Below are 16978 nucleotides of genomic sequence, written 5' to 3'. Positions count from 1 at the left end.
CCATTTACCCGGCGAACAGTTCGTTGTCTTAAGTGATACCTCCAATCTACAGGCCGTTATTAATCGAGCGACCAGCAACGAGACAAAGTTAATGGGGTGGTTCACAGCAAATGCGATGTATCCAGAAGCAAGAGAGCTTACATATGCACAATTCCCTACTAAATATGTATGGAAGGACGGTTGGATAAGGCAATCAAAAGGCAACAGCATAGGAAGGATAGCGTATGTTCACCCGACGACGGGGGAGACGTATTATCTTCGTCTTCTACTGAATATCGTCAAGGGGCCAACTTCGTTTGATGATCTCCGGAGGGTCAACGAAGTAGTATACCCGTCGTATAAGGAAGCTTGCTATGCTTATGGCTGACTAAGTAATGATAAAGAGTGGCATGAGGCATTAAATGAGGCAAATCGATGGGCGATGCCGTCACAACTCAGAGAATTATTTGTTACAATAATACTGTTTTGCGAAGTAACAGATGTAAAGACGATGTGGGAAAGTAGTTATAGTATGTTATCGGACGATATCGAGAGAAAGAAAAGGAGGGCTTTCAACCACCCCACACTTGTACTTCAGGAGGATGTGAAGAGATCATACACATTGATTGAAATAGATAACATACTCATGAGATATGGGAAGTCGCTGAAGGACATCAAAGAGATGCCACTTCCTAGCTTTGATGACTTAAAGGGCGTGGAAAATAAGCTGGTAAGGGAGGAACAAATGTATGACCACGAACAACTACACCAAGAATGGTCAGAAAAAGTGCAGCAATTAAACACGGAGCAATTGCATGTTTATGAGGAGGTTATAGACGCTGTGTACCGTAATAAAGGTGGGGTTATGTTCCTCTATGGGCACGGAGGGACAGGCAAGACGTTCTTATATAGTACGCTTTCGGCAAAATCACGCGCTGATAACAAGATAGTGTTAAATGTGGCTTCATCAGGTATCAATTCATGCTCATATTTTTATTGCCGTTTTTAAAATTTGAATGCTCCTACGACAGTATTGTTGACAATAGAGATAATAGAACAAACGGATTAATCGCAAATAGAGTTGCAACAGCTTTAATATTACTCCATATAAGAACCCAGTGATTAATGCGGCAATAGAGAGGGTAACAGAGTCAGGTTAATGATAATCCGCTATGGTAGGTATCGCAGCTCTGCTACTACCCGGGGGAAGGACTGCGCACGGAAGGTTCGAGATACCTATTGAGTTATTTGAGAATTCAACATGTAACATTTCAAGGAGAAGCCAGCTTGCAGAGCTAATTCGAATGACTTCATTAATAATATGGGACGAGGCTCCAATGGACAATAGATTCGCATATGAAGCATTAGATAGGACGATGAGGGATAGAATGGCGTATGATGACCCGGAGGCAGAGGACAAGGTTTTTGGGGGAAAGGTTGTGCTACTTGGAGGAGATTTCCATCAGGTTCTTCCGATAATAAACAAGGGTTCTCGACAAGACATTGGTCAAGCATCAGTTAGTGGGTCTTATATTTGGAAGGAGTGCAAAATTTACACCCTGAAAAGAAGTATGCGAGTCTCGGAGAGACAGGGAGAAAGACAGAGGTATGGGGATGAGGGATACCTAAGGGAGCGAGCCATCCTTACGCCTTTAAATGAAATAGCCGACTACATACACAGTTACATGACCGGGCTCTTACCGGGAGAAGAGGTGACGTATAGAAGTTGCGATGAAATTTGTTCTTCGTCTACAGAGTGCGAAGACCATTTCACGTCGTACCCAACTGAATATTTGAACAGTCTGGTCTTACAGGGTCTGCCTCGTCATGAGTTAAAGCTAAAGATCGGGATGCCGATTATATTGCTAAGGAACATAAGCCCTGCGCGGGGATTGTGCAACGGTACCCGTCTTATTATTAGTCGCCTTGGAAAGTTCATAGTGGAGGGTAAAATAATCACGGGGTCCAATGTCGGACAAACTGTGATAATCCCAAGAATAGTGATGACTACATCGGATACAAAGATTCCTTTCATTCTTAAACGTCGGCAGTATCCATTAAGGCCATGCTACGCCATGACGATTAACAAGAGTCAAGCGCAGTCGCTTGATTATGTTGGGGTGTACCTACCAAAGCCAGTATTTAGTCATGGCCAACTTTATGTAGCAGCGTCGAGGACAAAATCACCCGAGGGATTGAGGTTCTACATTGACGAAAGGGACCAGATGTATCAGGGGCACACGAGGAATATTGTTTACAAGGAAGTCTTCACGAATCTACCAAATTAGGTGTCACGTGATACATTTTGGTTTTTCAATACAGGATATTAAGCAGTAATGTTTTGACATTATATTCAAAGTACGTAACACCACAACTAAATTGTAAAAACATACAATTTATAGTGCTACACTTTTCAACGTAGATAGACTTATTAATAGAATTAGATAGATACATAATATATACAACCAATCTTTATGATTTCGTATGGAACCAATTTCATAACACAATAAAGATTTGTAATAAATTCCAAAGATACCACCTATTAAGTAATAATCGGTGATACTATTACGTACCCGTGCATCGCACGGGCCTTCCAACTAGTATAATATGATTAGAGAATATATTATCCTATAATAATATATTATAGTTAGGTAATATTATTTATATTAGGTAAGAAATAAAATAATATTTCCTACCTAATATAAATAATATAACCGAACTATAATATATTACTAGATTTTGTGTCCGTGCGTTGCACGGCTTACAAAATTGTTTCTCCTCTAATTGCTTTGGACTTTTTATTCGTGTTCAATTAGACCTGCCAAACAGATCGGGTCATGTCGGGTTCGTGTTTGTGTCATATGTAAACGGGTCACAAACCCTTCAACCCAAATCCGACCCGTTTAAATCTTGTATCGTGTTCGTGTGGACCCACTTACATAAATGGGTCATCAAGCCTCAACCCTAACCCACTAATATCGTGTCGGGTTCGGTTCGTGTTTTCGTGTCATGTCAATATTTGGAAAGTTTTAAGTATATTTATGTGATGAAAGATAAAAAAAAAATTGGATTAATTTATTAAACAGGTCATTCGTGTCGGGTTCGTGTTTAGAGAGCTCAACCCAAACCCGACCAAATTAAATATCGTGTCGTGTTTGTGTCGACTCACTTACATAAATGGGTCATTGAGCCTCAACCCAAACCCGTTAATTTCGTGTCGGGTTCGTGTCGTGTTTTCGTGTCGTGTCATTATTTGTCAACTCTATGTTCAATAATAGAAGTTACATAGACAACACGTTAAAAGATACAGAAGAGCTGTCTTTCAATGAGTAGTCACTTGTTCCCTGATCGTCTTAAATTGGGAATTTCAATTAAAAAAATATAAAAATATTATTAAGTTATTGATCGCATTTTTTGTGACGTTAATTTGGTTTATTTCAACTCAAAAAAAAATCCTCAAATCACATAATATCCTCCTATGTTTAGGGTTTCCTGTTCTTCCCAACAATTGCAGTTCGATATACCGCAAACTTCTCCGCAACCGTAGGCCGTAGCACACAGACACAAGCTCCTCACCAATTCTTACTGTTTTCATGGACTCCTCTTTTAATCATACTTGGTTTTGAATTACGGTTGAAAAGACGATCATTATCGGTTGCTTAAAATCGTGGTCATTCTTAAGGTGATTCCCTATATAATTAAACCTGCCAATATGATGAATGCTCATTAGAATAAATGGAATACAAATTAAATGGCAAAAACAACTTAAAAAACTAACAAAGCAAAGAGAAAGTAAATAATCATCACGGAAAAAATAACTATAACTAATGAATCATGGATGAAACTATTGTTTGGAAAAGCAAAGATGTTTATATACTGAAAACATATGGAAGAAGCACAATTTTAATCTGTTCCAACTTCCAACAACTATATTAAAAATACTATTTATTTATTGAACTTTATCTCTTAAATGATATAGGTCTCTTAAATGATTTTTTTTTTTTTGTTATCTAACAAATACGTGAATAGGTAAAATAACCAATTTTTTTTTTTTTAATTATTAGAGTTTTATAAAACTTGGAGACTACCACATGTTCTGAAAAAAGCCTCTTTTATATATATAGATTGATTATAGGAGAATATATTCTCTAATCATATTTCATAATATTCTCTAATATCAAGTAAGACGGACTTCAGAGGTGTGACGTTGCTATTGGCAGGGCACCGCACCAGTCAACAAGGTTTACTCAGTGTAAATCTCTACGCTAAACTCAACGACCACCCCGATTTCTCAGCTCATACACCAAAAAGGGGTAAATTTTGAACTTTGAGAATCGCAGACCGCCCCAAGTTAACGATGAGCACTGGCATACGCCGAGAACGAAGCAGTCCAATGAAAGGACGCTGAAAATTAGGCTGTACCAGTGGCGCCAGTACGTTTTCAGTCCGTATGTGATGATGTGAAGTTCGCTTATAGCATCGGGACTGATACACTACGCTGCATACAAAAGAAACTTGGTGGGTAAAATGCAAGTTTCGCTAATATACAAACCTGAAATTTTGGCTCGGTACTCGGATGATTTCGGTCCGACTAAGGTGTTCCGTTTGTAGCAGTGTAAATGGTCTTGTTTATTCTGGGTTCTAGCAAGTATATGAGAGGAATGACGGGCAGAAAATTGATAAAGAATTTGAATGACATGCTCTTCCTTTTATACTACTCCCTCCTATTTACTATATTTTTCCCTTTCCTTTTTGCACACGAAATAAGAAAGTGAATTTGGACCACACAAAACATACTACCCCATATGTAATTTAATTTGGACCACACAAATCAACCCAGAAAAGGAAATAGGGAAGAAAACCCGAATAATCCAAATAAGGAAATAGGGAAGAATATAGTGAATAGGAGAGAGTATTAGGCAGGTTATTCAGAGAAACCTCGTTGAATTAGAAGATCAAGAAGGATAAAATTCTATCTTTTGGTTAAGGATAGAGGTATCTTGCACTAGGATTGCAGCTTTTACGAGTAATTACTATGCCAATTAGAAGTCAAACGTTATCTCTAATCAAATTGGTTAATTATTAATTACTCGTATCAAGAGAGGTCAAAGACATTGGGTTTAGCCGAAAGAGCTATTCATGAACAAACGACGGTCTGTTGTATACTTGCAAGATGGAAATGGTCCGTTTACAACGAATCTATGCACGAACAGGAATTGACAATAAAACTGCACTGAATCGACTACGCTTTCCTAATAGAATAATTCGATCCTTATTAGTGCCTGGGTGAAACCGAATTTCCTATTGAGATAAGACGGTGCCCTCTGATTTTTGGCACAAAAATCAGAGACGCAATATAGAAATATTTTGTGTAGAATGTTATATATTCTATTGATGCAGTAGAAGATTTTGTTTTACTGTATCTTTATCTTCTAATCTCACTTCTATTTATATAAAAGTGAAAGAGGGTAACAGGGAACTTTCCCTTATTTCTCAAGAGTTGCGACTCTTCACAAATTTCCGTCATATTTAATTACTGTTGTGTAATTAAATTTGCGCCAAATTTTTCGAGGGCGTTGCCCCCAAACCCCTCTGTCATAGTCGTTCAAACGAAAACTATACCGTAAATTCGTAAATAAGTATACAAGTGTACACTCCGTACTGCCCGAACTTACATTATATTATAACGGGCTTACCCATCTACGAACCAAACCCGAATACGCTAAAATGAACCGGTAATTACACTTAAATTACCAACATTCCTCCCCCATTTAAGCGTAATTCAAGATTTTAAATAAGTTATCAAATATACCAGTTTATGCATAAATGAAAATGTCACGCAGATTGAATTTCCACTTAGTGAAATTACACATTCCAAATAATCGAGTATCGGGGTGTGACTAAGCATTGAACCCTTGCTACCCATTTTGAATACATGAAGATAACTCACACATAAACTAATTTACTTCTAAAAATTACATAGACCGACAATTAATTACAAGCCTAGTATCCCATATCTATTCATGAACATATCAGGAGTCAAACCCATACTCCCTTGAAGCGGCTGTACTTCATGTTCATATAGGTTGATTCTTTTCATCGTGTCCTTGCAAACACACTTTTTCAAAAGATCAACCTTACAACATGCAAGTCTAAGCACATACATCGGGACTTAATTATTGTGTGCTTCAATCTCTTAACAATAGGCCTTCCACATTGAATTCAGCCTCTAACATTGTATTAGAGGGGAATTGGGTATCCTATCGCCAAGGATCTTATACGAATTTTAGACCCATCCCGTCATCCGACTTTATAACCAAGTCCCTAATTGATCATTTATGCAAAGTTGTCAACTAAAAATGAGATCTCACAAAACAACCAATATCAATTCCCATTTATCATAGTCCACAAACTATGTTATAACAAACACCCCGGTGCGCACCGTTATTCACTATCAAAAATTATATTAACGAAATTGGTTAAATAACTTAAGGAACATCGTAGATTATTTTCTTCAGCTACTTAGCCTTTTAACCGGCTATATATTAACACTACGCATACCAACTCCAATGTCAAACTCATAATACAAATCCGCTTCTTGGAAACCATAAGCTAATGGTGCCTCCCACAAGCAAGAACACTCTACCACTTTTAGAAATGACCATCTACATTAGTAATTCAATTTGCATAACATTATCCCTCTAAAACCAAAGGAAAACCGACATAGGACGAACCATAATTCGGGTTTACTTTATACATTTTCACACTTGCCTAATAACTTGCCAAAGATGAGTACTAGCTATACTAGTATACTTACTCAACTTGTCAAACCGCAATAATTAAGCCATTGTGAAAACCCGAGTAATGACTCCACTATAAAAGAAACATACTCGACCCTTGGGAGTATTAACCGTAGAGTAATAATCATATTCTCACACATGATCCTAATACCAAGGATCATATTACCTCCCCCATGTCCTTCATAGAAGAACACGATGACAGAATCACCTTTTACAAGGTAAATCATCTTTGATCTATGCCAAAAATCGACTTGTCATTAATCCTATAACAAATGACAACTCCACAATCGGATTGTCAATTGTTGTACTTTCAATGCTGCCACCGTGACTACATAATCTCACTATGGTTATCACAAACCATTATTCTCGAGATTATATAAGAAAATCAATTATATCAGCAAACTTTAAATACTTTACACAAGACATTGCAATGTTAAGCAATCATTACAAGACAGTTAGCACACTAACAACATTATTAAGTAACCGATCCATTGATCAAAACATCATATTTCATAAATATGACTTTACATATTAAATTCACATATATAAACAATCAATGTGAGATTCTAACACAACTTCAATATTTATTTCCTATATGAGTGAGTTTCATCTCCTCCTTGAAAATTAGGCTACCTAAGGTATTATTTTACGGACCCTTAATATCGCCCTATATAATTACACCATGTTATCAAACCACATATGTATATCCATATGCTACCACTTAATATCCACATTTTCATGTATTATATTCAAAAGACAAAATATAGTCATTCTCACTCAATAGCTCATTTTCACACATTATATAACACCATATAAAAAAAAAACTTATGAAAACAATACTAGCATAATTACTAGAAAACAAGCATAGTGAAAAATACTACAAAAAAAACCATATGAATAAATTGTCAATCATCAAATAGAAATGTTACTCAACTAAATCATAGTCAACACAAATGCTAACTCATAATCAATTCTAACATGATTATTAAAACATATGATGATCAAACATCTTTAATAAACTATTAATCACTCTAATGTTCATGTGAGCATAAAGTTATTACACATTAATAATCACAACAAGAACCATGATCAATTTTAAACCAATTGATCAAACGAATATATATGTTAAAAACATATTCAACATGACATACACCATTCATGTTCAATAATCAACTTTATCAAAATTTGAAACTAATAAAACCCTTCTAATTGAACATTCCCTAAATAAGTTACAAGGACTAACAACAATGAGATAAAAACGACATAAAATATGTCTCTTTGCATGGTTGATTCTCCAACTTCTCCTTTGATCAACTTAGGGTGTCTCAAGTCACCTTGAACCGGAACTTGACACCATCCAAAAACAATACATACACTTGCTAACGAGCCATACAAGCACTGTATTATACCGCTCTATTTCGCATTACCGTGTATCTTATCAAGGATAATGATTCATTAGAGACATTCATAGCTATGACCTTGTTCTGCATTCAATAGTACACCACTATTGTTATATAATACACACACAATTCATATAACTGATAGTACTCAACTATTGTAACATCACGTGAATTGCGAGTCAAAGAAATTACACTTAAACATGTCATATATAATAAATAGACATAAAAAGATAACCACTTAATATTACACCATATTAAGTTTAAACCACTCATTAATTAAACATGCTCAATGTCAAAAAAAATATCTAATGACTCAAGATATAAATAACGTATACAAGACATACTTGACATGTTTAAAGTGAGTACATAGTCATATTATAAAATAACAATAATAAGTATCATGATCATATCATAACCGGTGTCATTATCATCCATTTGTGACTTTGTGAACAATGCCAATTTAACAAAACATGAAACATAGATATTAAAACCCAATATCTACAAACCATAGTATGACCACTATTAACCATGTCATCAATAAGACATATACATTGTGAGAATTTACAATCAAATGAACCATTAATCATAATTAATTATGGCCATTGTCAAATGATATTATTCACAGATCTCAACTTAGAAAGTGATAATCAATAATCTCCGGTCACACCATAACATGATATGGCATAAAACTTTATTTACCACATACTCGAACATATATGGCCATTTATCATCATTAAATTATCAAAACTTGCGAGCAGTGGTTCATTAGACAAATATGTTAAAATGTTAACTATACCACAGTTATCATGCATAGTAAGACCACTATTACCATACATGAAATCATCATGTATCAAACAAATATGATTTTGATAACTACCATTTTTACCATGATAAAACAAGATGAATACCAGGAGGAATTAAATGAACATCAATGAGACAAATTTGATCGTAAGCAATATCGAAAATTATATAGAGAAAGACAAATTTCTTTTACTTATCTCACATGGTGCTTCCATTTTGGCAATTTCACCAACATTACATCCATAACAATTTGCAATTCTCATCCCATGTCCATAGTTCCACTTGATTATGTCAATTTTTCAAAACAAATTCAAGAACACCAACTGTCAAACGTCCGTGATTATCTAACATTTGATATCGTATCATACGTACCATTTCCGTCATTATCAAAGGACAAAAATACTCTAAGAATATATATATATATATATATATATATATATATATATATATATATATATATATATTTATATATAAAAAAAAGCAATGAAACAAGGCACAATAATAACGGAAATGAAACGATAAAAAAGACGGTTTATCACACCCAATCGAATCACGCTAAACGCGTTTTCATTGGAGTATTTCGATCCTATAACCTTTGGGTTGCACGAAATCTCTGTAGGATAAGACGATTCTTTTGTCTTAAGGCAAGAACAAAGAACAATATACAATAACAATTTCTATTTTTACTTTGTTTTGTCATAATCTGAATAATACCGTGTGTTAAAACAAATGCAAGGAAACTTATCTTTAGCCACATTGCCATAGTGAATTTGCCAACATTGTCTTGTGATCATCATATTCAACTTGATTCATACAATTACATACGTACCACCATGAATGAATTCAATTTTCTAACCAATTTCATTAACCCTCAACTTTGCTAGAATCATTCTAGCATCTTTATCAAACCGCAAACAAACCTCCCTAATTCCATATGTCGACAACGTCGAGTATACGGATTCCATTAATATCCTCAAACTTGTCCAGTTGATAACTTTTATTGTCATTTCATTAACATTCGTCATCTTAAAAGATTTCAGAATTATTCTATTAGATTGTTAGATGTTGAGTATGCACGAACAGGAATTGACAATAAAACCGCACCGAATTGACTCCGCTTTCCTAATAGAATAATTCGACCCTTATTAGTGCCTGGGTGAAATCGAATTTCCTATTGAGATAAGATGGTGCCCTCTGATTTTTGGCACAAAAATCAGAGATGTAATATAGAAATATTTTGTGTAGAATGTTATATGTTCTTTTGATGCAGTAAAAGATTTTGTTTTACTGTATCTTTATCTTCTAATCTCACTTATATTTATATAGAAGTGAAAGAGGGTAACAGGGAACTTTCCCTTTATTTCTCAAGAGTTGCGACTCTTCACAAATTTCCGTCATATTTAATTACTGTTGGGTAATTAAATTTGCGCCAAAGTTTTCGAGGGCGTTGCCCGCGAACCCCTCTGTCATAGTCGTTCAAACGAAAACTATACCATAAATTCGTAAATAATTATGCAAGTGTACACTCCATACTACCCGAAATTACATTATATAATAACGGACTTACCCATCTACGAACCAAACCCGAATACGCTAAAATGAACCGGTAATTACACTTAAATTACCAACATAAAATGTCGGGATCGACTCACGCTTAAACACTCAAGTCCGTGTACGTGACTCAATCCCGAGGGGGCAAATTTGTAGACATAAAAATATGTCTTATATTTTTAAAATGGTTCAAAGTCAAATATTGACTTATGTGAAAGTCTATCGTCTGAAAAATGGGTCAGTGGATTTTAACCCAAACAAATATGTCTGTACTTAGTCTATTTTGTTAAGAAATAAAATCGGTCCACTCGGAAAATGGATTGTGCTACATTTCTAATATTAAGTACGGGACATAAATGTTAAGGCCAAAAGTAATGATGCTACATCTGAATTGGACTCATAAAGTTGGACTAGCCCACCAAACGGAGGTTGATAAAAACCACAAAATTGTCGAAAGAAAAAAAGACCATGTATTGTGAAAGTGGGGTTGTTGTGCATATATCATTAATCATTATGTATGTGATAATGATTATCTTTTTGAAAAAGAAAGACTTGGTCATTAGTTAACAACCGCTCAAAGTTTGTTGCACTAAAAATGTGGAGATTAACGTGAAATTAGCAGGTCAGCGAGAAAGACGTGGAAATGTGGTTGCATGTTTACCAAGAGAGCAAAGTCTTATAAATATAGAGTAAACTCTCTCATTTAAGACTAATTACCACAATTACCAAGAGCTCACTAATCCGTGTACAACATCAATCTACCAACCATGCTCATATACCCCCATCAAGCTGGACAGGGGTTGGAGACTAGTCCAAGCTTGGATGCTAAGAAATGGTGTAGTTGAGAACCTAGAGGCTTTGTCATCAAATCTGCCAACTGTAAGCCTGTTCTAACATGCCTAAGTTCTAGTAAGCCCTCCTAAAGCTTGTCACAAACAAAATGACAATCAATGTTCAAATGCTTTGTTCTTTCATGGAAGACTGGATTTTCTGAGATATGGACAGCAACTTTATTATTACATAGCAGAGGAATGAGCAGTGTAGGCTGTATCTGTAAATCCTTTAATAAAACAACAAGCCAAACAAGTTCACTGGATGTGTGTGACATACTCCTATACTCTGCCTCTGCTGTACTCTTGCTGATGCGCGCCAATTCCGTGCCATTTTCCCCTATTTCGTTGCGTTTTGACTCGTTTAGAGGCATTCTACGAACCTTATCTCGCTATTTTGTGCCCTTGTTCCCGTGCTTTCACTATTTTGCTCATTTGTGTAGGGGTGAGTTGGAATTGGAAAATAGAAGCGAGAAAGAAAGAGATTCAAGTTAGAGCAAGGAGGAAAAGGGTAGAGTGTGCTGAGAAGGGGTTCTCTACCGGTAGGCCAGCAGTCGGCCAGCCAGCAGAGAACCCATCCCATACCTTAGAAAATTTTGAAGAATGAATTTAGGCCAAAAAATGAAGAATATCTCGCTACAGGCAGAGGCACTGGTAGCCGGTAGCCCGGTAGAGAGACCAGAAAGAAGGAGAAAGAAGAGGAAAAGAAAGAAAATGGGTGTCCTCTACCGGCACCCGGCCAGCCGACAGGGACACTCCTCCAATACTTAGCAGCTATTAAAGAAAGAAGAATTCATTTTTTGGACAATATCTCGCTACCGGTATGAGCACCGGTAGCCGGCCAACCGGCAGGGAGCCACTGTAGCCGCATTTCGCACACACTTTCATTTGTAACCTAATTTTGGGAGAGACTATATATACCCCCTTCCTCTTATTCATTGACACACTACCCTAGATATTTTCCAAGCACTTAATTTATATTCAAACTTTGTTAATTACGCCTTAATCTTTCTTTAATTAAACTTTAATCCTTTAGCAAATTAGTATAAAATTAGTGTACTTCAATAGTATACATTTGGGTATTGAATTGTAATAGAAGATTTTGAAGAAATTCTTCTCTTATCTAATCCAAGACTCAACCTTTCATTGTTGTTGATATAATTTCTTCTCGTTTCTAGTCTTAATTTCAATTGTTTACATTTCTTGTTTTCTTTTCATTATTGCTAAAGTTTATATTATGTCTTTCATCATGTTTGCTTGTCTTTCATCAATTGTTGACATTTGTTTAACCATTATAAGCGAGTAGTGACCCCTTAGGGTTTAGGGGGAACCTAAGTGGAGATTAATGATACAACTTGGGTGATAATATTTGGGTGTTGGGTAGATCTGTTAGTCTTCTTATTCATGCATATATGGTGTTTGTGGAATTTTGTGAATGAAAGTCCACATCTTTCTTCATTCTTTGCTTAAATTCTCTATAAATGAAAGTTTGTAGGGTCTTTTGATAGCATGTTTAAGTTGATATTAGCTACTTAATGATGATTTTGTGTCTATCTTTAGGGAGACCAAGAGATTGAGTCTCTTACCTAGGCTAATTACTACCATGCCCCTTTTTATACCCTTGTTTATCTCGTCCCACTTAGGGGAACCCGAGGACCTTAGTTTAAATACAATTTGTTTACATCCCTTTGCTTAGTTCTTGCTTTAGTTACTCTCAACAGTTATAGAAACAACAAACCTTTTATTGTTTGACTAAACTAGATTTGACACAAACTAAGTCTAAACCCACTCCATCCTTGCGTTTGACACTCGATAAATACTACTTTTATCGTAGTTTATAAATAGTTTTGATAGTGGGAAATGATGGCAAATCCTACTCATCAAATGGCGCCGTTGTCGGGGATGGCGTTAGGTTATACCTAGTTTGTAAAAGGTCTTAGGTTTAGTCTTAGTTTACTTGTTTGTTTGCTTTAGTAGTTGTGTGCTTCTTGTAGAGTGTGTGATTTTTGCCTTATCCTAGTGTGTAAAAGCACTAGGAGTCTTACAGTTTGTGAAGTGCATGCCTAGGAGGAACCATCTAGCTTTGCTCTTTAAATCCGACCCTGAAAGGCTTTTTCGAGCCTTAAGGAATAGGACTATTGAAAGGGTTAGAACCTCTTCTCAAGCTATTTCAAGCCAAGCAAATTCATCCACCCAATCTCTTATTGAAGACAGACCACCACAACAACCAAACAACACCATCGATTCTCCAATAGAAAACCCATTTTACAATATTCACATCCCAAACACACCTCCTCAAACACCACCTCCATATATACCAATCCAACAACCACAAATGGCGGCCTTACGTGACCACAACCGCCCCAACCACAATGACACTTGTAATCCGATTAACTTTGGCACCTTGGCCCCAAACAACTTCGAAATGGATCCGGCTTAAGTTGGCTTGATTTAAAAGGATAGTTTCGGTTGCATATTAAAGAAGATGCTCATGCTCATCTAAGGAATTTCAGAAACAAGGTTGCCATGATGAAGCGGAATGGAGTGTCCGAAGACACATTGAGATTGATGTTGTTCCCATTCTCTCTTACGGGCAAAGTGGATCGTTGGTTGAATGTGCATCCTCCTAACACATTTACTACATGGGATGCCTTAACCAAGGCGTTCTTAGCCAAGTACTACATATCATCCAAGACCGCTATGCTCCGAAATAAAATTCACACTTTCCAACAAGAAGAAGGGGAGTTTTTGGGTGAGGCATGGGATAGGTACCAAAACCTAATTGTTATTTGTCCTCACCATGGGATACCGGCCTGGTATGTTACCCAAATTTTCTTTCAAACCTTGTTGCCAAGAAATAAAGACATGGTGAATGCCTCCCCTGGAGGGGGATTCGACCATTTGGGTGATGAGGAGGGAACGACTCTCATCAAGAAGATGGTGGACTCTGAGTCCTACTACGGTTCAAGGGGCAATATGCTAAGGAGGAATAGCCGGTACCCCAAGGAGAACTCTTCTAGTTCCAATGCCGAGACCAATGCAAAGCTTGAATTTCTCACCAAGCAACTTGAGCAAATGCAAAGAAATCAAGTGCATCAAGCTAGTACCACCAATGGACCACCCATGGAGGAGGTAATCCGAACTTCTTCTTGTGAGCTATGTGGGGGAAATGGTCACACTTTCGATGTGTGTGCCAATAACAACTACAATGTGGGGGCATGAAGACAATGTCCAATATGTGAATGCCTTTCAAAGTTATAACAACAATGTGAGGCCACCACGATCACCCTATAAGAGTCTCAATGTCTACAACCCAAACACAAGTTTCTATCATCCGGGTTTGAAGAACCACCCCAGTTTTAGCTACAAGAGCACCAATGTTCAAAACCCGCAACACCTTCATCCACAAGTGCCCAACACCAACCCACCCGGGTTTTCTCAACCTAGAGGTGGATACCCAAACCAAAGAAATAATTCTAGAAATCAAAACCAAAATTTTGGGAACCAATCTCAAGGGTACCAAGATTTTGAGGATAACCAAAAGAACCAAGGTTTCTATCAAGGGAACAAAAGTAACCAAGCTAACCAAGGGTTTGGCTAAGGGTTTGTTCAAAGCTTTCAAGAGCAAGGGCAAGGATTCAACTTAAACAATCAAGGTCCCAAGGGGAACTAACAAGGGGGACACCACAACAACAACTATCAAGGTCCTAACACTCGAAATGATTATGGGTTCCCTGTACCCTTGACTAACCAACCTCATCAAGAGCCCATGAGTGACACTTCCCAAAGTGAGATTATGCGGATGATGAAGAACATGCAAATGCAACATAGTCAAGAGATGGCTCATTTGAGGGTTGTTAGTCAACAAGAGTTAGCTAACTAAAGAGAAATGAGGGATATAGAGGCTCTAATGGCCGCCCAAGCTCTAGCCAATCCTTATAGACCCCCCGGTGGTTTGTTAGCCCAAGGGCAAAGCTCCAAAGATGCTTCTACTAACCGACAAGCACATGCGGTTGTCATGAGGAGCGGAGTAGAACTTGAGGACTCTTACAATCACCTTGAATAACTTGAGGTTGATGTAGACCCTAAGAGAAAAACAATGGAGATGAATGGCGGAAGGGAAATCCCACGAATGAAACCATCGGCAAGGATGGGTGAAGCAAAGAAAGGGAAGACGGCAATTGAAGAATCTTCAAGTGGGGGAGTGCAAGTGGGAAAGGAGGTTGATGGTTTAGTTGAAGACCTCCCTTATGAGGAAGAGGTAGGTGAAGGGGCTGCCGAAGAAGTACTCTTACAACCCTCCACAAAGGTAACAAGGAAATCAAACTCTTCAAAGGTATTCTCCGATTCTCAAATCGTCACAAACATCCCCTACCCCACTAGAGCTCTAAAGAGAAGGGAGAACTTTAAGTACGCCAAGTTTTGTCAAATACTAGTGAAACTTGAAGTTACTCTACCCTTTACCGAAGTGATTTTGAACATGCCCACCTACACCAAATTTTTAAAAGAAATCATAATGGAAAAGAGAACCTTGGGTGACCACAAACTATGGCTATGGAGGATGTTAGGTTCATGTACCTATTATTAGACTCCTCTAATAGTGAACTAATTAACTTGTTAATTATTTGTTCTTTAGATCTAGTGCATGCATAACAAAATGAAAGATTTATAAGAAGATCAATGTTCCTTACATTGTTAGGTGTTTCGAAATAATGGGCACAAGTAAGGTCACCTTCCTTCACTTTTTCTTGACCTAAATATGATGGATGATCCTCCTAAGACTCCAAGTATAGAAGCCACTCCAATAAATTACACCCAAGATTAATCCCAAAAATTCCTACTAATATTAACTAGATATATAGTAGAAATATAACCTTAATAATACTAATGTTCTTGTATTACTACCTCTAGTAATAGGATGATGAGTATTAGTATTGTAGACAGTTTTTATCAATTTTGCATGTGAGGAAAATTAGAGAGAAGCATAAGCAAAATCAAGCAAAACAAGAGTGGAAAAATATGAGCAGCAAAATGCCCATAAGTAAGAGCCAAAACCGGTTGGCCTTACCCAAGTAAGGAATCTTGTTCCTTTTGTTTTTAGCTCTTGTTTAGCATATGTAGTGTATAGGGAACAATAGTGTAAGATATAGCATGATAAAAGCTTCATATGACAAGTCACTATCATGCTTTTATCCAAACAAACAAAGACAAAAGAGCATCTTGTGCTCTCTTGTTTTGGCCGAAATATTGGACCATTTTTGGTCCATTTTTGCCATTTGTCATTTGTCCCACAAATGCTTATAAGTCATATGTTTAACTATCTTACATATTTAATTATTAATGTAATCATTTAACACTTAAATATTACAATTAATAATATAATATACACTCCACTTTTTGAATAGTATACTACCATTATATCAACATATAATGGGTCCCATAATTACTAGTTAGTTAAAATTACAACTTCTTGTAACTTTAAATAACTAATTACCTCTACCTCAAAACTTATATTAATACCTCAACTAATTTTGTAAATTAACACTTAATTACTAAATTTAAATATTATTTAATCACATTACAATAAGACGCAAAATTGCACTCCCATAATTAAGGA

At 36.6% G+C, this 16978-nt stretch overlaps 1 protein-coding gene and 1 non-coding gene across 2 annotated transcripts; one reads left to right on the top strand and one right to left on the bottom strand.

Moving 5' to 3' along the window:
- The first annotated feature begins 490 nt into the window (after positions 1-490).
- Positions 491-2267, top strand: LOC141631809 (uncharacterized). The gene is made up of 2 exons (XM_074444431.1): positions 491-950; positions 1159-2267. The coding sequence occupies exons 1-2, from the start codon at positions 491-493 to the stop codon at positions 2265-2267; spliced, it is 1569 nt and encodes a 522-aa protein (XP_074300532.1).
- Positions 2268-14061: 11794 nt separating this feature from the next.
- Positions 14062-14168, bottom strand: LOC141636428 (small nucleolar RNA R71). Its single transcript, XR_012541040.1, has one exon. It is a non-coding gene; the product is annotated as a small nucleolar RNA R71 (small nucleolar RNA).
- Between the last annotated feature and the right edge of the window lie 2810 nt (positions 14169-16978).

Source organism: Silene latifolia, chromosome Y, assembly GCF_048544455.1.
Source record: "Silene latifolia isolate original U9 population chromosome Y, ASM4854445v1, whole genome shotgun sequence".
NCBI classification, from domain to species: Eukaryota; Viridiplantae; Streptophyta; class Magnoliopsida; order Caryophyllales; family Caryophyllaceae; genus Silene; species Silene latifolia.
Note: the sequence above shows the minus strand (reverse complement) of the source record. Positions and strands in the feature narration are given on the sequence as shown.

Excerpts from the sequence above, each read along its gene's own strand:
- LOC141631809 (XM_074444431.1), top strand. The coding sequence starts at position 491 with ATGTGGGAAAGTAGTTATAGTATGTTATCGGACGATATCGAGAGAAAG. Across the intron at positions 951-1,158 it reads GTTAAATGTGGCTTCATCAG|GTATCGCAGCTCTGCTACTA; the intron begins GTATCAATTCAT and ends CCGCTATGGTAG.